At 49.8% G+C, this 20,957-nt stretch overlaps 2 protein-coding genes across 4 annotated transcripts in view; one reads left to right on the top strand and one right to left on the bottom strand.

Annotated features, from left to right (window-relative positions):
- FBXO16 (F-box protein 16) overlaps positions 1-17,786 on the bottom strand; it is a 32,029-nt gene extending 14,243 nt beyond the window's left edge. The window contains 8 exon segments of the mRNA XM_064651248.1: positions 896-1,101; positions 1,467-1,631; positions 2,622-2,828; positions 7,676-7,711; positions 12,761-12,878; positions 12,880-12,896; positions 13,977-14,022; positions 17,701-17,786. Of these exon segments, the coding sequence (XP_064507318.1) occupies positions 896-1,101; positions 1,467-1,631; positions 2,622-2,828; positions 7,676-7,711; positions 12,761-12,878; positions 12,880-12,896; positions 13,977-14,022; positions 17,701-17,771 (866 nt within the window). The 5' untranslated portion in view covers positions 17,772-17,786.
- A 142-nt stretch (positions 17,787-17,928) lies between these two features.
- FZD3 (frizzled class receptor 3) overlaps positions 17,929-20,957 on the top strand; it is a 50,735-nt gene continuing 47,706 nt past the window's right edge. For 2 of the 3 annotated variants that reach the window (XM_064651174.1, XM_064651172.1), the window contains exon 1: positions 17,929-18,031. The gene's annotated coding sequence lies outside the window, so the exon portion shown is untranslated. The remainder of the gene's footprint in view (positions 18,032-20,957) is intronic. The other variant, XM_064651173.1, reaches the window with a different exon arrangement.

The following is a 20,957-nucleotide window of genomic DNA, read 5'->3' as shown; positions in this document are numbered from 1 at the left end:
TGAGGACACTGCCCTATAACACCCCACAGCTCCTATGGGGACAGTGAGGACACTGCCCTATAACACCCCACAGCTCACAGGGACAGTGAGGACACTGCCCTATAACACCCCACAGCTCATATGGGGACAGTGAGGACACTGCCCTATAACACCCCACAGCTCCTATGGGGACAGTGAGGACACTGCCCTATAACACCCCACAGCTCCTATGGCGACAGTGAGGACACTGCCCTATAAGACCCCACAGTTCCTGCAGCCCCTGGTCTTCCCCAAGGTCCCAGTGGCAGCTCCATAATCCGTCTCTCCCTCTTTCTCCTCCTCTCTTCTTACTCCCTCTGCTCTCTTCCTGTGCTCCTTTCTTGATGCTTTGAGTGCCTTGGAGCTGGAGGGGTTGGATTTTAACTCCAGCGTTGTGGAGGGGTTGGATTCTGACTCAGGTCTCGTGGATTCCTCTGTGCTGGCTCAGTGTTGGGGCGGAACATTTTCGTCCAGCTCGTGTGGTGCCCTTTGGAACTTTTGCCAAAGTTATTTTTTCCCCTTATTTTTTCCCTTTTTTTTCCCCCCTAAATTATCAATAACTATCCCCTCTTGGGAACAAGCCCATGGCTGATTCTCTTTGGGGCCATCTCCAGGTATTAAAGCACCCGATATCTCTATGTTTTTAAGTCAAACCCTTGGCTGAGCCCTTGAGCTCACACCTGATTCTCCCATTACAGCTCCCATCACATTCCCCAGGACTCACAGCCTCCAATGAGCTGCTCCTGGAAGGACACAATGGACACAAAGCAGCACAGCTCCAACTACAACCAGACTGAGACCCACCCCCAAAACCAACCAGAAGAGCTGGAAAACACATCCCGTGTCCCGGAGGAAGCAGAGGAGAGGGAGCCCTTACGCCTGCCTCGCCTGCTCGATGGGGTCCCAGTTGTCCAGGTAGTTGTAGCGGACGGTGTCCGTGGGGTGTCTGTCGGACGAGCGCCAAGGGGGGAGCTCCTTCTTCTCCTTGGGTCTCCTCCTTCCCTGCACGGGAAGTTTTGCCTCCGGGGCGTCGCTTCCGATGGGTTGCACGTCGATAACGGTGAACTCCTCCTTGGGAAGAGGCTGGGAGGAGAGGTGCAGAGAGGAAAATTAAGTTTTAGTGAGATTAGCCCAATTTTAGGCTTATCGTAATTGGGAATCAACGTTAGTTTTCCCAAGATCCATTAGGGACCGTGGAGGGAAACAGGCCCCTGGCAGTGCTTGTCCCATGTCCCATAATCTACACTAGGATGAGCTGAGCTGCTCTTGACATGCACTGGCTTCTCCCTCTTGACTACAGAGGGAGTTTGCTTAATTGAACTCCATCTTTTAAAACTCCAGGGCTGAGTTTTGAATCCGGGGCAGGAGAATCCCAAAAATACACCGAGGGAAAAGGGTCAGGAACCAGACCACCCAGCTGTCCCACTCTAGAGGTGCTGGACACGTACCTCTGGCCTGGTGATCCACAGCTCTCTCACCATCTCAATGTAATGTCTCTTCCAGATTCCCTGCTCGAAGGGCGTTGGGCAGAAGTTGATGTACCAGCCAAAACGGAGACACTTCAGCATCCAGAGCTGATCCAGCTCAGACAGGTACTTCCAGTACCAGCTCACCTGGGAATGCCCAGTTGAAAGCTGAAAACCTCGGGGTTTCAAGCATCCAAGATTCCAGCTACAGACTCCCGTGCTCGGGGTGTAATTCCCCTGGGTCCTCAAACCAATTCCTCAGCAACGTTAATGCTCCATTTAAACCTTTGGTTCAACCATTTAAACCCTTGATTAAACCATTTAAACCCTTGATTAAACCATTTAAACCCTTGATTAAACTATTTAAACCATTCAAGGTCTTCCTGGCATGGGACCCTTCCAACTCAGGATATTCCATGATTCTAAGTAGTCTCCTAACCCGCCTGTGAATGGAGAGTTCCAGTTGCATCCACTGGAGAAAGATATGACAGCAAAGGTTTAGCCAAGCTGAGATTTTGATATATTCTTGAATATCAAGAATATTCATGGAATATTCATGGAATATTATGTAAGTGCAGCAATAATGTCACCAGTATCTGAACTTTGTCATGCAGAACCACTTTGGGCAGCATCTCACAGCACTTCCTCTCATGCAAACACATTTTTGGAGTCTCAGCCACTGGGCTCCAAATCACACCTGTAACTTCTCAGCTTCTCCACATCCAACACTTGACCCTAAAGTATTTTAAAGGATCTGTTTTAATTTCTGTGGGTGGTTCTTCGCAAGAGCACAAACCGATGTTTCCCAAAGAATTAAGGCCTCTGCACACACTGCAAGGTACTTCAGAGGAATGTGACTTTCAGAAAGTGCCAGGCTTCCTTTTTGGGAATAACCAGCCTTGAAAGTGCCACATTTTAAGTGCTTTAGCATCTCAAATTACTCTCCACTTCTGTAAATCTTGGCTGGAAGTCTGGCTTAATTTAGGAGCTGAGGAACGAGCATCACTCAGCACTTGGCAGCGGCTGCCAAGTCAGAGCTCTGTGCATTCCGAGGAACAGCACTGGTGTGTCTTCACCAAAAACTGGTGGTTTCCTCTTTTTTTAACCACCTTGAACCTCAGGTTGGGCTTTTTTTACCTGTGCACAGCGACAGAGGCTCCGTGGGTCCAGGAAGGAGAAGATGTACAAGGACAGGACTCGAGGAAGCCTCGTGGTGAAATCCACGGCCTCGGTGGGAATTCGGTCCTGGAGCTGCCTGGAGCAGAATTTCTGCTGTGCCAGGGAGCAGCGTTCCAGCAGGTCCACCAGGATCCTCCTCCTCTGCCCATCTGTCCACTTGTCAAACTGAAAAGAGGGAGTTTCAGGTTCAGAGTAAAAGCAGAGCTTCAACTCCTTAAAATAAAGCACACGTTCAGGGCAGGGAAAGTGCACGAGCAGCAGCTTCTGGTGACTCATCCAGGAGCAAAGGAACTGGGAACAAACGGAGAGGCTGCATGAAAAGCAACTCTGAAGCCACATAACATGTGATTTATAACCCTCAAAGGATCCAGGATGGCCCAGTCCAGGACTCACTCCTGCTTCCAAGACTCCTTGCTCCTGGGACCAGCTCCGAGACTTGGCTTCGCTCATGGGAAGGAGGAGACTCAGATGGGTGTTTACAGGATTAGGTCCCAAATCCTGAGTTCATTGCTGACTCCTTGTCTCTCCTGACACTTCCATGCCCCCCACTAGTGCAATATTTGAGTGCCTCTCACAATTTGTGAAGTATTTTTTCTCCCATTCCCACTGCGCAGGAGAGAAATCCCCACCGCGGAGAAGAGGAGCAAAGAGAAACTAAATGTCACAAGGAGAACCTACAGCACAGAGCAGAGAATCCCAGTATCCTAAAATCACAGAATCATGGAATGGGTCGGGTTGGAAGGGACCACAGTGGGTCCATCTGGTCCCACCTCCCCGCTCGAGCAGGGTCATCCCGGAGCAGGTGGCACAGGATGGTGTCCAGATGGTCCAGGATTGTGCCCAGATGGTCCAGGATTGTGCCCAGATCCAGGAGCACAGTCACAGAGACCTTTGGCAGCATTTCCATGCTCCTGGCAGGTACCTAAAGAGGGGGATGAACCCAGTTGTGGAAGAACTGAGCCCCCAGGGAAGCACAGGAGCACAGGTGGTGTCAGCTGGGTGGGAGCATTGGCAGTGGCTGGTGTGGCACCGGTGTTGATAGCAGGGCATGGAAAGGGCCCTGTCAGCAGGAATCTCCTGGGAGCAGCCTGACCTCATCCCCACAATCGCTGCAATCCGGCTCCAAACCTGCCGGAGCGGTCCTGGCTCCGGGGGCAGCGCCTGAGTGCCAGCAGGGAGGAAGTGCCAGAGGCCCAGCAGGCAGGAGCAGCAGGAATCCCCAGTGGGAAGTGCAGGCAGCAGAATGGCAGGGACAAACGTGGCTTTTCCTGAGGTGAAACGTGGGGTTGGGACAAGTGCTGCTTCATCCTGTTTGCAGGAGGGACAGGACAAGGGGATGGTTTTACACCGAAAGAGCACAGTCAGCACACGGCAGGATGGGGGTTTCCAGCTTCCCTCCTGCCTGTTTTCCTGGGAAATCCAGCTGCTTTGTCCTCCAGCTCTGGGAATCCCAACAGCAGAAGGATGGGGAGCTGCTGGAGCGAGTCCAGAGGAGGTCACAGGTGCTCTGAGGGCTGGAGCCCCTCTGCTCTGGAGCCAGGCTGGGAGAGCTGGGGGGGTTCATCTGGAGAAGAGAAGGATCCAGGGAGACCCTGGAGCCTCTTGCAGAGCCTAAAGGGGCTCCAGGAGAGCTGGAGAGGGACTTGGGACAAGGGCTGGAGGGACAGGACACAGGGAATGGCTTCCCAGTGCCAGAGGGCAGGGAGAGATGGGAGATTGGGAAGGAATTCTTGGCTGGGAGGGTGGGGAGAGGCTGGGTTGGAATTCCCAGAGAAGCTGTGGCTGCCCCTGAATCCCTGGAAGTGTCCAAAGCCAGGTTGGACGGGGCTTGGATCAACCTGGGCTAGTGGGAGGTGTCCCTGCCCATGGCAGGGGTTGGAACTGAACAATCTTTAAGGTCCCTTCCAACCCAAACCACCCTGGGATTCGATGATCCTCCTTCCCTGCACAGCAGAAGCCGCCTTGACCCAAACTCACCTTCTTTTCAAAGGGAAAACTGAACAGTCTGGGGAATTCCCCTCTTTGGAGAATGCTGCTTTTCCCTCTTTCCTTCCTTCTCCCAGGCTGGCCATCCTCAAACCACACACCCTCTTTTTTCACAGGGCTGTTTCCCAAAGCCAAATTTCCACTTGCTCTCTGCAGGTCCCATCACAGCACATTCAGTTCTGCATTTAACCTCAGGGACATTTAAGTCCTTGGTTAAAAGTGACCTCCAAAATTTAAAAATATTGAAAAAAAATTACTTTTTCCCAGGGTTTTCTTTATTCCTATGTGTAAATGGTTTAATGTCCTGTGTCCCTTCCTTTTCCTTTCAGAACAAAACAGAGTAGAAAGTCAGATTGTTTTCCCTCTTCTTCCCCCCTAACAAATCTATGCTCTGGCAGAATAATAGTTTAAAATATCCTGTGCAGATGAAAGGTAATTGAGAAGTGATTTCTTTCCTGATCATCCTGAAGAGCTCTTTGTTTCACTCTGTATTTTTACTTGGGTGAATTCCAGCACCAGAGAGTAAACAGCTCTTCCCTTTCTTGCAAACCCCTCTTCAAGATCCTGAGAAGGTCAGAATGAAGGAAGGATGGAATTGGCACTCCTGATGTCCTAGAGAGATGAGAAGTCAAACAGGGAAAAGCTCCCAAATGCCCCTTTTTTAGACACAAATGGAATTTAAGGAATACTCCCCTTTCCTCTCATCCCTGTTTTGCACAGGACTTCCACCTCTAACGATGTTTAGCAGGGAATAAACTGAGGCAGGACCTTGGGATGTGGGGCTTGGGAAGAGAATTTGTGGATCCCTTCCTAGCTGGGAATATTCTGTGGTTCTGTCACAAATAAAATCGAGGGGGACAGAGGAGGGTTTGCCTGTCCCCTTCTCCCCCTCAGCTGGATAGAAAAGGCTTTCCCTGCCCCAGGAATGCTGCAGACACTGCCCGTTCAGGGCCACGTCCACGTCCTCCTCTCATTAAAACAATCCCCGATCCCCAATTTGCCAAGTTAAGTTTCTCTCCTCCTCCGAGCTCCAGAGACAAGGGAGTCACTGGCTCGTTCTCTTCCACATCAAGAGCTCGAGTGAACCAGTCAAAACAAATCGGGCTTCACTTGCCGGGAGACGGATTTGCTCCCGTTTAACCCTTTCCATCCCGCCACGGGTTTTCCAACGGAGTGACTCCTTCCAGCGCCCTGTGCCAGGGAAGCTGCGTTTAAATCAGTGCCAGGAGCACTCGGCCCCTTCTCCATCGCACCCAGCAGCAGCCAAGGAGTTAAGCTGGCGGAATTTGTGTCTTTTCCAGCAGTTAACAGGCATGTCCCCATCCCACATTTGGCTGCCTTTCCCCACAGATCCTCCCCTCGCCTGCGATCCCGGCAACCCAACCAGTCCAACCGGATTCCCTTGGCTTCACCTTCTCTCCCCACAGCCAGGGACGGCTTTTCCCCTCGTCTGGGCCTTTCCCAAAGCGCTGGCAAACAATGTCTCCCCAGGGATGGTGTGACATCAGCGCTGGCACTGCTCGGGCCCCGCTCCTGGGATCGGTTTACAATTAATCCCTGAGTGCACACACACAAATCGGGAAGCCTGACACGCAGGGCCAGCCCCGGGCCTGCAGCTTATCCCAGAGAGGCCCCTCTCTGCTGGGGGACACGAGTGTTTCCCTGCCTGGAACTGGGAAGGGACACAACCCTCACCTCCAGCCCAGCACACGGACCTGAGGTCAGGGGTTATGATCCACAGGCATCCCCAAAAGTGGGAATGGATTCTCCACTCAACGAGGCTCTTTCGCCAAGTGGATGGAGAAGCAATTTCCCCCTCCTTTCCCAACCATCTTCTCCCCGATGGAGGGATTTGTTGGAGACCCGGCGCCTGCTTTTCCAGAAGGTTGGATGGTCCTTCAGTGGGAAAGGTTGAGGAACACTGAGCTGGTTCAGATTTGCTCTTCTTAAACCATTCCTGACTGTGTTCGTCCAACCTGTTCTCAAAGGACTCCAGGGATGGAGACTCCACCCCTGGGCAACCTATTCCAGCATGGAATTTTCTGTAGAACTGGATTTTGCTCGTGTCTAAATCGTGTCTCCGCTCTTGCAACTCAATCCCTTGATTTCTTGTCCCATCCAGTGGGAAACAAGGATCAGATCATTCCCTTCCCCTTTTCGAACCTCTTTTGTGCATCCTTAGATGTTATTACATCTTTCCTCCATTTTCCCTTCAGTACAAGGATTGTCTCCATATTTTCTGGACCCGAGTCTGTTCTCACATCTTGACTTGTTCTCAGAGTGTCTCCAGCTGGTCCTCAGCTTTCCCAAAATGCAGGGAGCAGAACTGGGAATGACTTGGGGATATTTCCCCCCTTATTGCCATTGTAAGACACTGGCAGCTCGTGTCCACTTGGTGACCCAGCAGAATTCCCAGCAGTTTCTGCAGAGCTGCTGCACGTTTGGGGTTTCTCAGATCTCTGGAAATGTTCTTTCCCACATTTTGGCTCTTTCAGTTCTAACACAAACATCTTTGCCCCTTTGCCAGAAATTTCCAAGGGATTTCCAAGGGGTTTAGATCTCTCAGCTGCTGATATCACACGCAAAGGTGTTTTATGAACAATAATAATTCAATTTTTTAGTTTTCTTGGTGTCCCTGAAATTCCTTATCATCAAAATGCACTCACGCCAACAAGTTATGGAAATATTTCCCATAATGACCAAAAAATCCTTAAAATCAAAATATTTTCCCATAAAGACCAGCCCACATGCAAAAAAAAAATGTCATTAGTGGCTTATTAATCATAAAGAATAAGCCCCAGTTTCAACCCAAACCATCCCATGATTCTATGTGTGCATTTGGTAGATAAAATGTCATTTATTACAGATTTCAAAGACCCTCTGTCAGGCCATGGCTCACTTTCCCATCAAGAAAATTAATCCCTTTTTCAAAACAGGATGTAAGTTTTACATCCCCGTCAGATAATCCCTTGGTCAGTCCCAAAATTTATCCGTATTTAAATATATATTTAAAGGGAAAAGTTTACCCATTTTCCAAGGAGGGCTCTTCTTTCTTCAAATACCTGGAAAACACAAACACACACAAAAAAAATGGAATATTTAAAGGGGATTCCATATGTCCTGAGGAAAATACAGCTTAAAAAAACCCAAACTACAAAACAGAAAGAGAAGAACTGAATGGGTGAGTTTGGAAGAAACCTGAGGACATCTTTCAGTCTGAACTCCTGGATGGGATCAACTAAAGGCTTCAAAACCCACATGAGCTTTGAGTATCTTCTTGGATGGAGACCCCACAACCTCCCTGAACATCAGATTCCCCAATTCCTTCATCATTTCCGTGGCCCTACGCTGGCTTTGGTCCAGTAAGTCCATGTTATTTCTCGTGCTGGGGAGCCCAGGAATGGACAGAACATTCCAGGTGTGTCCTCGCCAGCACTGCGGAGAGGGGAAGAATCCATATCCCTTGACCTGCCACCTTCACCCTTCCTGATGCGTCCCAGTTTTCAGTCCCCTTCCTTTTCCATTTTTACTTCATCAGCTCATCTATTCTTTGAGCATTGAAAGAATTCCTAAAGCCTGGGAATCAATTGGTTTTCCTGGACCTCTCTTCTCTCCCGTGTGATTCTTCCACACGGATCCCTGAGGAGGCCTCAGTCTGCTCCCCTGAATTCCAGGGCTGTGATCCTGCTTTTTGTCCCTCTCGGTATCCTGAACTCTGTCATCTCCACGTCCCCGACCTTCACATCCCCAACCAGCTCTTCCTTCCTTGGAAGCAGGAGGTCCAGCAGAGCCTCTTCCCTTGTTGATTGTCCCTTGATGATCCGTGTCAGGAAGTTATCAGTGTGCTCATGAAACCCCCCTGGACTCAATGTCCCATCCCTGGAAGTGTCCAAGGCCAGGCTTGGAGCAACCTGGGACAGTGGAAGGTGTCCCTGCCCATGGCAGGGGGTGGAATGAGATGATTTTTAAGGTCACTTCCAACCCAAACCCCCAGGGATGGGGCAGCCACAGCTTCTCTGGGCAACCTGTGCCAGGGTTTCCCCACCCTCACAACCAACAATTCCTTCCCAATTTCCCATCTCTCCCTGCCCTCTGGCAGTGGGAAGCCATTCCCTGTGTCCTCTCCCTCCAGCCCTTGTCCCAGGTCCCTCTCCAGCTCTCCTGGAGCCCCTTTAGGCTCTGGAAGGGCTCTAAGCTCTCCCTGGATCCTTTTCTTCTCCAGGTGAACATCCCCCGCTCTCCCATCCTGGCTCCATAGGAACTCTTTGGGAATACAGTGTGTGGTGCCTCATGTGCTTTGGTCAGACCAGAATCTTGCCTTCCCACCTCTTTATTTTAGGAATTTCATTAATCCTGACCTGGAGAGGCATTGGATGCCTGGAATCTCCTCACACGGGCACAACCCGAGCTACTCTCACGCGGCCCCGGCGACGGATTCAATCCTCAGGCAGGGAAACGGTCAGGAGCGGGATAACAAGCCCGGTCTTTGTTCCCTTTACAGTGAGGGGACGATCGGGATCAAAACCCAGCCGAGGATTTATGATGTTGACCTTTATCCGTGGGGAGCTGGACCCCAAAAAAGCGCCAACACGTGGCCTCCCCGCTCCCGCGAAACCGCCCCCGCGCTCAGGAGTGTGACCTGGGAAGTGGGGAAAGGCTGCAAAGGATTTTTCCAGCAGGCAAGATCAAAGAGGGAGGGGGAAAGCCCAGCTTATAAATGCACATAAAACAGCTATTAAGCCACGACTAGGGAAACGTGGCTGATCATTACAAAGCCCAGAGATGTCCTTGCTGTGACAGCCCGCGAAGGGGGTTCCTGCAGAGAAGGACATTGTCAGTGCTGCCGCAGTTGACAGCTTTGGCTCTGTCTCTCTCAGCAGGAGCGTCTCCTGAGAGGGCTGGGAAATGACATTCCTTTTATTTGTACAGTTGTGATTCGCTTTATTTGCAGGGGGGAGGCCTCAGTAAAGTCAGAAGGGAAAAAAAGCATCGAGCGGAAAAAAAACCCAAAAAAACCAACCCCAAAGCCAACAAGCTGAACTTGGGAGAGGATTTGCCCCCAGCAAGTGATGAATAGTCAAAGATCTGAGTTTTGGGTCGGAGAATTCGAGTGGAGCAGGGAGATGTTTATGTAGCCAAGAGCAATGCTAATGGTCTTTGATCAAAGAAAGACACACATTTGCTTTCAGCGCTCCTGGAGACACTTCTGAGCTCAGCCCCGCAGAAAGTTCTGCCTCTCCAGGCACTTGGAAGCATTAATTAGCAGCAGAATGGCCCCAAATTGGGGTAATCACCCACTGCCTTCATCAAGCTCATGTTTTGTGTCCTCTCCTCCGAGGCCTTGGAGCTGTTCCTATTCCTGCTGTCCTTGGATGCAGCTGGAGGCCCAGGTTGCTCCCGAGATCTCCCTTCTCACATCCCTGCCTTCGGGTGGTTTTAAATAAGCTCAAGCTCAAGGCTGGCTTAGGCTAAGCCCTGCAGCCTTTGCTGCAAATGCCACTGGAGGCATCTGCCCCAGTGGAAGGCAAATCATCTCCCAAATTCCAGCCCTTCCCTGAAGGCAGCACAGCCCTGCGCTCTCCAGACTGACGCTGAAATCTTCAGGATGCTCCAATCCCACCTTTGCTTCATCCTCTGCTGCAGCACAACCTCGGCATAGCTAAGACTTCACCTCTGTTTTTCTGGCTGCATAATCCAAGATTTCCTAGCTCTGCCTCCTTGGCTTTGGTCTGTCCCTGATGCTGATCCAGGCTTTGGAACAGTCACAGAGTCATGGAATGGTTCGGGTGGGAAGGGACCTTAAAGCTCATCTCACTCCAACCCCTGCCATTGGCCAGGTTGGATGGGGCTTGGAGCAACCTGGGATAGTGGAAGGTGTTCCTGCCCTGGAACTGGATGGTCTTAAAGGTCCCCTCCCACCCAAACCATTCCATGATTCTACAATTCCATGATGAGTGTGCTCTTGAGCATGGCCAAAAATCCAGGGAAGTCTCCAGGAGCTACTAATGGAGTACCCTCAGGATTACCCAAAATCAGACAGTAGCAAATTTACGGCATTAACCGCCCCTGGGTCTGCTCCTAGAAAGGGTTTGGATGGAGTTTTGATGCTTCTGCCTTGGAGCAGCTCTGAATTCCCACCATTCCTGCCCCCCCACTGCCTGTTCTACCCACGTTTCTCGCCCATCTCTTCTCTCCCTGTTTGTCACACGCTTCCCATCCCTAAATCCTCTCCTCTCCTGAGGGTGCAGAGATGAGCAGACGTGTGATTGTACAGAAATGGCACCTTCTCCCTCCCCTGCTCCCTGTACATCACTTGGAATCTGGAATATCTCCCCATTCCAGGCGTCAGCACTATTTTTGTTGCAACTATTTTTCTCCTGCCTTCGCTGCGGGGATGTTCAAAAAAAAAGGAGTTTCAGGCAGGTCAGCGCTTTGAAAACTGGATCAGAAACAAGAAAACACTTTTTATTATGAATTTCAGACAATCCTTAAGGTTGGAAAAGGCCTCCAATATGAACTCCTGAAAGTTTTGCTGCAGCCTCTGGCTCCCTAAGGATGAGAGGGGTAAAAAAAGGTGGGAAAATGTGGTTTTACCCACCTACTTATTTCCAGTTAGGTCATAATTTATTGCACAGTGATCCGTGGCTGTAAAAATACCTTTTAAGCAGGAAACAGGCATTAAAATGATTCAAAGGCTGGAGAATGTGCCAGATTGAAAGGACTTCAAAGAGCTCAATCTGTTTAGTTTATCAGAGAAGATTCAAGTGTTGGCTTGAAGCAGGATAAAAGCCCTTCCACAAGGGAAAAATGCTGGATGCAGAAGAGTTTAATAAGCAAGAAAGGGAAGAATCAAATTAATCTTAATGCTGGAGGGATTCAGACAGGAGACAGGGCTTCACCTTTTGATGGTGGAGGGGATTAATCGTGAGAAGATCAGCAGGGAAGTGATGAAACTTTAGTTTTGCAAGGAATGAGTGTCCTTAACCCCAAAGGAAGCCTGGATCCCTTCGTGGAAAATGTATTTTAGATAAATTGCAGTTCCTGAGCTCAGGAGTGGGAGAACTGTGTGAAACAAGAGGGCCCAAGAAATGCAGGGAGCCAAACTCCACGAGGTGATGGCCCTCCCTGGATCAAATGCTGTGAATCATCACCAGAAATCTGAATTCCGAGGGAGGAACAGGGTGATGCAGGAGCCCAAAGCAGAGGTGTCAGCAGGTCCCAGATTTAGGATCAGAGTGGGAGGCTGGGAAATGCATCCTGTTATGTATAAGTTGGTGCATCACTTCCAAAATATCAATCCAGCCTCATTCCTGAAGGCTGGGAAGGCAGGGATGGGGTGGAACCAAAAATCTTCTGGTGCAAAAAAAAAAAAAAAAAAAAAAAAAAAAAAGAATGATTTGGGGGGACTTTCAGTAAGAAATAAATACACATTTTTTTTGTTTAAAAGGAACAAAACCTTGAGGGTCTTATTCCATTAATCACAACCTACACAGGCAAAAAAATAAATTAAATTTTTCTAGGGCTTGAGAATTTGTGAAGTGAGCCTGAGAATTTGGCATGGACTGGAGAATATTCAAACAGCAGGACATGAGAATATTCCAACACCCAGGACATGAGAATATTCCAATACCCAGAACATGAGAATATTCCAGTACCCAGGACATGAGAATATTCCAACACCCAGGACATGAGAATATTCCAACACCCAGGACATGAGGATATTCCAATACCCAGGACATGAGGATATTCAAAACCTCAGGACATGAGAATATTCCAACACCCAGGACATGAGAATATTCCAATACCCAGGACATGAGAATATTCAAACAGCAGGACATGAGAATATTCAAACAGCCAGGACATGAGAATATTCCAATACCCAGGACATGAGAATATTCCAATACCCAGGACATGAGAATATTCCAATACCCAGGACATGAGAATACTCAAACATCCAGGACATGAGAATATTCCAACACCCAGGACATGATCCTGAGCAAATAACTGGTAAATCTGACTCTGCCCTGAGGGGTTGGACTGGATGATCATCCAGGAGTCCCTCCCAGCCCCAAAAATCCCGTGACTCTCTGAATTTCAGGCACAAAACTTGCCTTGTCGTTCATGAGCTGATGGTTCAGAGGGGTCCACGTGCTCATCTTGATCTGCAGCTTGGAGCCACCCGTGTTCCTGGGAGGAGCAAATGCCATGGATGCAGGGGGTGGGGGAGCCTCTTGTCAGCACTAGTGGCTACAACATTCACACAAAACAAAGGCCAGCATTATCCCTGTGCTGTTCCTTTACACAGAAAGCAAATAATTTTAAGAAGGAATCCGATGGTTTCACAGCACAGCAACGGCACGAGGAAAATTACTGGAAAATCGGGTAAAGCCTTTTATTTTATGTACCCACAGTAACCATCAGAGGAAGTAAAATCCCTGGAAGTGTCCAAGGATGGGGTGGATGGGGGTTGGAGCAATCTGGGATAGTGGAAGGTGTCCCTGCCCATGACAGGGGGTGGAACTGGATGATCTTTAAGGTCCCTTCCCAACCCAAATCATTCTGGGATCCTGGGATTTCCCTGTGTGCACTAATAAATACTTTATAATTAAGCAGGTTTTCCCTGTCACAAATGTTGAATATGTCTTTGAACAGGCTTCCCAGGGCAGTGGTGGAGTCCCCATCCCTGGAATTGTTCAAAAAACCACGTGGATGTGGCACTTTGAGGACGTGGGTTCGAGGTGAACACGGTGGTGCTGGTTGATGGTGGGACTTGATGATCTCAGAGGTCTCTTGCAACCTTAACAATCCCACAATTCTGTTTGTGCTGTGTGAGTGATCACAACAGGGTCCTTGCAGCAAGCTGGAAAGTACAGCAAATTCCCTTTTCCAGTTATTGGGACTGAAAACTGGAGGTAGCTGGTGTGTCTGCTGGTTTTGATGGGCACATCGTGCCAAGTCTCAAAGGGGTAATTTGTTTCTGGAACCCTTAAATGAAAAAAAAATGAAACCCCAAATGGTTCAGAACTGACTGAAATCTTGCAGGGTCCTGTGTTCAGGCAGAGCAGGTTTTGATGGTTGGGATTGTGCTGCTCTTTTAAACTGAAATTTCTACGTGAAGCAAATCAGTCATTTAACAAAACGTTCCCTTCCCAATTAACTGAACTTCATAAAACTGCTAAGGCTGGAAAAGACCCTTAAGATCACCGAGTCCAACTGTCTCCAAAGTAATTTCTTCTTTAGTTCTTGCCCAAATGTAGGAAAAGTTGTGTTTTTTTTCTTTATCTTCTATCCTTCAGCTGGATTCAGCAGGATAATGCCATTCCTCACCTCAAGTATCCAACTCCCAGACTGGAGACTGAAACTGCAGCAGCCTGAAAACCAGATAATTCCTTTACCACGTTAAAAATATCTCTGTTTCCTGCACACAGTGATTAGGCAGTTTTCCTGTAAATACCTCAGATTGCTTTAAAGCTTCGTGGTAATAATGATGGATAACAGGAATTTTGGAACACGAGAAAAGGCAAATCCATGAAGTAACTCCCATATTGTCTTTCCAGCCTGCCCCGAACCCAAACTCCTCAAAACTCACCCAGAAAAAGGACATTTCTTGCTAATACAGCTCTGAGGCTCAGGAGACACATCATGGAAGCTCAGGGCCCCATTCCTTACCCAGACAAAATTCCTCAATATATAAATGGATTAATAATCTTCAAAACCCACTGCAGGATCTGCCTGGGAACATCACTTTTATGGTTAATTTTTCTTATGGAATCAAAGAAACATAAAGGAAAACCAATGAAGAACCTGTTACTTTTTCCTCTCTGCACCTGGGGATGTAACATGGTCCTTGGAAATAAGGTCATTACAAAGGGCTGAGTTCTTCCTGCTTTTTTTGGGGGGGGTTTTGGGTTTTTTTGGAGGCTAAAGGTCCTCAAAGAACATATTTGTCTGCACATGGAAATTTTAACTTCCCACAAAAAGACGCTGAGACCTAAAGGACTCACTGAGGTTCCACAGCCCCAAATTCTGCTGTTGGACAATGCCAGAGGCTTCTTGTGCAACTGAGTAGGTGTTTTTTTGGGACACACTTTGGGATGGCATCACTCACTGGGCTGTTTTTGTTTTGTTTTCCTGCAAGGCCCCTGCCCATTCCAAAAACAGCTCCTCTGCCAAAAAAACAGGTTTGGGCAACCGTGTCCTGTTTTTCAGGGACAACTCTCTCCATTAGTCACAACCCCACCAGCTGGCACTGCAGAACACTCCCAGCCCCGGGTTCACGTCCCAGTTTTCCCTCACAGATGTGGTTTCTTGGTGCTGGAGCGGCCACATTCCCGGGGCACCTCTGAGGGCTGGCACGGGAGCAGCTCCCGGGGCCTCGGGACCCTCTCGTGCACCTGCTGTGCCAAAAATGTGGCTCAGGGTGTGGAAAAAGCCTGGCTACGACTTCCCTGTGAGGGGCAGGCACTGATCTCTTCTCTTTCCAGCTATAGGACATGAGGGAGTTGTTCCAGGGGAGGTTTAGGTTGGATCTCAGGAAAAGGTTCTTCCCCCAGAGGGTGGTCGGGCACTGAACAGGCTTCCCAGGGAATGGTCACTTCCAAAACCTGCCAGAGCTCAAGGAATGTTTGGACAAGGCTCTAAGGGACACAGTGGAATTTTGGGGTATCCTATACAGGGCCAGAATTTGGACTGGATGATCCCTGGGACCCCCTTCCAGCTCAGGAGATTCCATGATTCCATGATCCTGTGATTTTAGCTTTGTGCCCTTCCACGATCCCAGGTTGCTCCAAGACCCATCCAACCCAGCCATGGACACTTCCAGGGATCCAGAGGCAGCCACAGCTTCTCTGGGATTCCATCCCAGCCCCTCAGCACCCTCAAAGCCAAGAACTCCTTCCCAATATCCCACCTAAATCTCCTCTCTTTTGGTTTAAAGTCATTCCCCTTCATCCTATCACTTCAGCCAGGGCCCCACTTCTCTTCTGCAACAGTCTTTATCTTTGGACTGGTTGCCCAAAACAACATTCCAGAGGTTGCTCCAGCTTGTTCTTCACATCCCCTGGGATGAAATTCATCCAGCTCAGCTGATCCGAAAACATTCCACCAGCAAGAGGGATGGGATGAGGTTAACAGGGAATCAAGCTTTAAATACATGTAAGGAATGTGTTGGTTCACTACCTAGGGAGGAAGAACTATTGACACACAATGCCCAGAAAAAATAATCACCTCTTACCCTTCCAGAAAAAATAAAAAGGGAATGTGGGAGCAGGTGGCAGGAATAGTAAATACCAGTGCAGAAGAGATTTGGGGGGAAGACTGAGGAAAGTCCAACTTTTAGGAGTTTATATGGGGTTTAAAAGAGGAAAACTGCCTCAGTTACTGCAGCCAGAGTCCCTGGGAATGGTTCCCAGCTTGGATGGAAGGATACACTGAGTGGGGATCCAAGAGATTTTGGTGATGTTTGAAGAAGATGAATAATTCCACAGGGCAGGAAACATGAATGGTGGGTTCTAACAGCGAAACAATTTAAATTGGAAACCACTGGAAATACTTTCACTGATTTCAGCACAAGCTGGGTCAAGTTTTTGGTTTAAAAACCCAAGTGATTGCACTGAAGAAAGCTTAACAACCCATAATGATCGTATCCCACTAACTAAGGGCATGGGAATAATTTCCTTTACCTGGGCTAATCTCTGCTTATGGTTTGGGCAAACCATATTCAAAACAACTCCTGCAGGAGCAGACCCACTTTTATTAATGTTTTTTGACCACATCCCTACAGCAAAGAGCCTTTGTGGTGCACAGAGCCCGGCGCACTCAGAATTTTAAGGATGGATTTCCCCCAATCACATCAGTCCACGGGAAAATCCGAGGAGTTCAGCTGGGAATAAACGGAGTTTAACGGAATCAACCTCAGGCTAAGACAGGAAAGCAATTTTGATTGCAATTATTTCAAAAACAAGCAGTGGGATGATGGGAGAAATGCTTTGAGCAGCAGCAACAAGCACAGGAACAGAGGGCAGAGAATGGATGGAGAGCTGAGGAGAAGGACCTGGGGGTGAAATCAATAGTCCAGCAAGGCTGAGACTTGTCCATGGATACAAAGTGCTTTTCCCACTCATTTCCTGAGTTTATACTCTTTGCATGATGCCTTTATTCCCTTTATTGCTCCCTGCGCTGTGGGAGATCCCCCTCACAGCATCCCAGAATCGTCCAGGTTGGTAAAAGACCTCTGAGATCACCCAGTCCAACATTTACCCACCACTAACCCAGGTCCCCAAGGGCCACATCCACGTGGTTTTTGAACACTTCCAGGGATGGGGATTCCACCACTGCCCTGGGCAGCTGTGTCAGTGCTCAAACACCCCAGTATCCAACCTGACCACCCCAATATCCAACCAGTATCCACCCAGTATCCTCCCTGGCACAGCTGGAGGCCGTTCCCTCTCCTCCTGTCCCTTGTTCCCTGGGAGCAGAGCCTGACTGCCCCCAGCTCCCCCCTCCTGTCAGGGAGTTGTGGAGAGGGAAAAGGTCCCTCCTGATCCCTCTTTTCTCAGGGATGAGCCCCCCCAGCTCCCTCAGCTTCTCCTGCTGCTCCAGCCCCTTCCCCAGCTCCGTTCCCTTCCCTGGACACGCTCCAGCCCCTCCATGTCTCTCTTGTCTGAGGGACCCAGAGCTGCCCCCAGCCCTGGAGGTGCCCCAGCAGTGCCAGCACAGGGAGACAATCCCTTCCCTGCTCCTGCTGCCACACCAGGGCTGGTCCAAGCCAGTGCCACTGTCCCCACCGTGTCCCCTCAGGGCTCGGCCGTGTCCCACTGCAGTGACGCCCCTCCCCACGCTCTCCCAGGGCTCCCATGTCCCCTCAAGTCCCCTCGTGTCCCCTCATGTCTCCCCGTGTCCCACTGCCATGACACCCCTCCTCGCGCTCTCCCGGGGCTCCCGTGTCCCCCCTGTCCCCCCGTGTCCCCCACTGCAGTGACACTCGCTCCCCACACTCTCCCAAGGCTCCCGCGTCCCTCCGTGTCCCACGGTGTCCTCTCACCTTCCTCCTTCCTCCTTCCTCCCTTGGACGTCGCCGCCGCCTCCTCCTCCTCCCCCCTCCCCTCCGCATCCCGTCGCCATGACAACCCCGGGGTGGTCGCCAGCCAATCAGCTCCCCCCCGGCGGGGTTAGCCCGGCCGGGGGTTCCGATCTACCTAGCAACCTGCCGGGCGCTCTCCGATTGGCTGCGCGGCGGGGAAGGGGGCGGGGCTCGATGCGCGCGGAGGGGGCGTGGCCTGGCGGCGGGCAGGGCGGGCGGGGAGGCGCGCGCTGCCGCCGCCGCCGCCGCCACCCGAGGGGACAAGGCGGGAGCGCGGGGGCTGCGGGACCCCCGCGGGCAGGTACCGGGCACGGGGCGACGGGAGACGGGGGCATCCCCCGGCGGGGGTGCCGCCCTCCGGGCCGCGGGGACGGGCAGCCGCCCGCCGAGGCGCTGGCGGGGCGGCCATGCAGCGCTGGGCGGGCGGGGGAGCGGCGGAGCGGAGCGCAGGGACGGGGGGATGCTCGTCCCGGGAGAAGGACCGGGGGGATGCTCGTCCCGGGAGAAAGACCGGGGGATGCTGGTGCTGAGCGCCGCGGAGGGGATGGATTCACCGCCCGTCCCTCCCTGCGGGGCCGGGGGTGCTCGTCCCGGGCTCCCCCCGCGCCGTAGTGCGGGATCCCGAGGAAGGGATGCTCGTCCCTCATCCTTCTCCCTTCGCAGCTCTATCCACGCGCTCCTCTTTCCTTTTCCACCCAGGTGTTCTGTGCGAGCATCTCCTTCCTTCTCCTTCGCCGTGCAGCGGGAATCCGAGAGGATGCTGGTCCCGCGTGTGCACTTGTTCCCTTCGCCTTTAAAACGCGGCGAGGATCCAAGGGGAAAAGGAGATGCTCGCTCAGCATCCTGCTTCCCACCTCGGGGAGGATGGCCAGCTCCCTCTCCAGTTCCTTCCCGAGGAATAATGAACTCAAGGAGCGAGCTGCCAGACCCATCCCTCTGCATCTAGTGAGCAGCATCCCTGGAGCTGGAACTAGATGAGCTTTAAGGTCTCTTCCAACCCAAACAATTCCATGATTTCATGAAATCTCACCCAAGAGGGTTTGTGCTTTTCCACGCTCCCTCTTTCCTCCACGGTCTCCTAAACTGAAATAGTGGGGGGGTTATGGTGTGGTTGTCCCTTAAGATCCAACACAAGTGGACCAGGGGAGCACGAGCACCGGAGTTTCTTTCCTACTGACTAATTAAAATGGAGTTGGGAGAATAATGTATTCTGCTTTTGTGCCTTCATGTGGGTGGGAATGGGCTGGGGAAGCGCTGGCAGTGCTTGTGTGCAATGAATGAGCTCCTTTCCTTCCCTTTCTCCGTGGTCAGGACTGGGTGGGGAGTGACTGAGGTGACATTTTCCTCTTGTCCTCTCACTTGTACAGGAGGAGTCCGGGTTGTTGTTTTATCTTCCCGTTTCCCTGGGACAGATAACTGTGAATTAATCCTCCTTCATCCTTTCTTTGTAAAGTCTCATGAGTTTTTACTCATTGTTCCTCCCCGTTAAGAACTTTAAAATTTATTTTGAAATTTGCTTGTGGGAGTCAACCCTTTCTTTTCATTATTTTCACTCTTTTTCACAGCTGTCTTTACATGCCTTAATTTCTCCTTTACACCAGGAGTTGGATGAGCTTCTTCTGATGATAAATAATGTATAAATCCACAACCACACCAACAAACTACTGTTTCCTACCCCTTTTCCCTGCATTTTATTTGCAGTGCCCTGGGGTGGATGAGGAGACATCCCCTCCTTTTTTTTATCCCCGGTGTCATCAAAAGTGTTTTGTTTTTATATACATATAAAAATAACCACAAAATCTCATATGTAGAGGCTTAACAAAGAGTGTACAAACTGGATCTGTGGTAAGAAGCTCTCCTGACACTCAGGATTGCTTATTACAGCACCCATCTGTCTGCACCAATTAATAGATCATCTATATCTCCTTTGCAAAACTTGGCTCTCCTTTCGCAATCATTTGATTCTCCTTTTGCTTCATTTCACCTGGAATTACGTTGTTTTCCCAGGAAGGGGCACTGGATGACCTGGCTGTATAATTAGATGTGCTTTTCTGTCCCTTGTAAATATATTTTTGATTTTCTTTCTGCTGCTATCAGCATAAAATGGAAAGGTCCTGAGAGGACATGATGAAGGTTTTTCTGCTTTTTGTGTAGTTAAACTTTTTTTTTTCTGTTTTATTGAGTCTTGTGGTTTTGCATGATTTTAGCAGTTTGAGGTTGTGGGGGAGTCAGAGAATAGGTGGATTTTTTTTTTTTTTTTTGGAGTCTCTACTTTCTGTGTCATGATTTGTGTGAAGTATTCCTGAAAATTTTTCCCAAGACTCCAGATGCTGAGCTGGATTTTCCCAGTTTTTGTGCTTCAGACTTTAACTGGTGTGTGTACAGTTCATTTTATGTTTCTTCTGAACCTCTTTAATGAAGCATTTTCTGCTGATCACTGCTGCAGTGGCACCTCAATTAAAGCAAGCAAAATAAGTCACTTGCTTATCCCACACTGTGAGGTGACTTCACCAAAATTCTGGAATGAAATCTGGAGGATTTGGTGGTCGAAGTGTTTGGGAGAGAGAAAAAAAGGAATTACAGGAATCCAACAAGCTCAAAAAGCTTCTTTCCCTGACTTTGAGGAACTACTGTTCAAAAGTGCAAACCGAAGGACTGGATTCCAAGGGGATTGGGCACCTTGTACAACGTGGAATCAAGGATTGCTTTGGGTTGGAAGGGACCCTAAAGACCATCCCTACAAAGCTAAGTAGGAATTGGTTTTGTCTTGTCTGTAACTTGTGATCTTCTGGTCAGGAGGGGAGAATATGCCAAAGGCTTCGGGGTTTGGTGATGCTGCCTGGAAAACGGGATAGTTCAGCTCTTTGTTCCTTTTGAGAGTTCCCAAATTGTCAGAAAGTCACTCTGAGAAATGGCATCCTGAGATCAGGACTTTTCAAGCTCATCTGAGCTTGAAACTGGGCTAAAAATCAGGTGTGGTTGCATGGAACATGTCTTAAATATTGTGGCTGATTTCGGTGTTTTAAAATCAGTGCGTTGACTCTTCACAGCAACGTTTGCTTTAAAATATGAGCAAGAAAGGGTGATTTGAGCTCTATTGGTCAGTTCTGCCACTTCAGGTGTAGATAGTCATATTTTATTTTTCCTGCACTTGGAACAGTTTTCCTATTTATATTCTTCATGTGATTCCATGCTGCCTCAACCATGGATTCCCCATCAATCTCCGT

This window comes from Pseudopipra pipra, chromosome 3, assembly GCF_036250125.1.
Source record: "Pseudopipra pipra isolate bDixPip1 chromosome 3, bDixPip1.hap1, whole genome shotgun sequence".
NCBI lineage: Eukaryota > Metazoa > Chordata > Aves > Passeriformes > Pipridae > Pseudopipra > Pseudopipra pipra.
The sequence above is the reverse complement of the archived record's forward strand: the minus strand, read 5'-3'. Positions and strand labels throughout refer to the sequence as shown.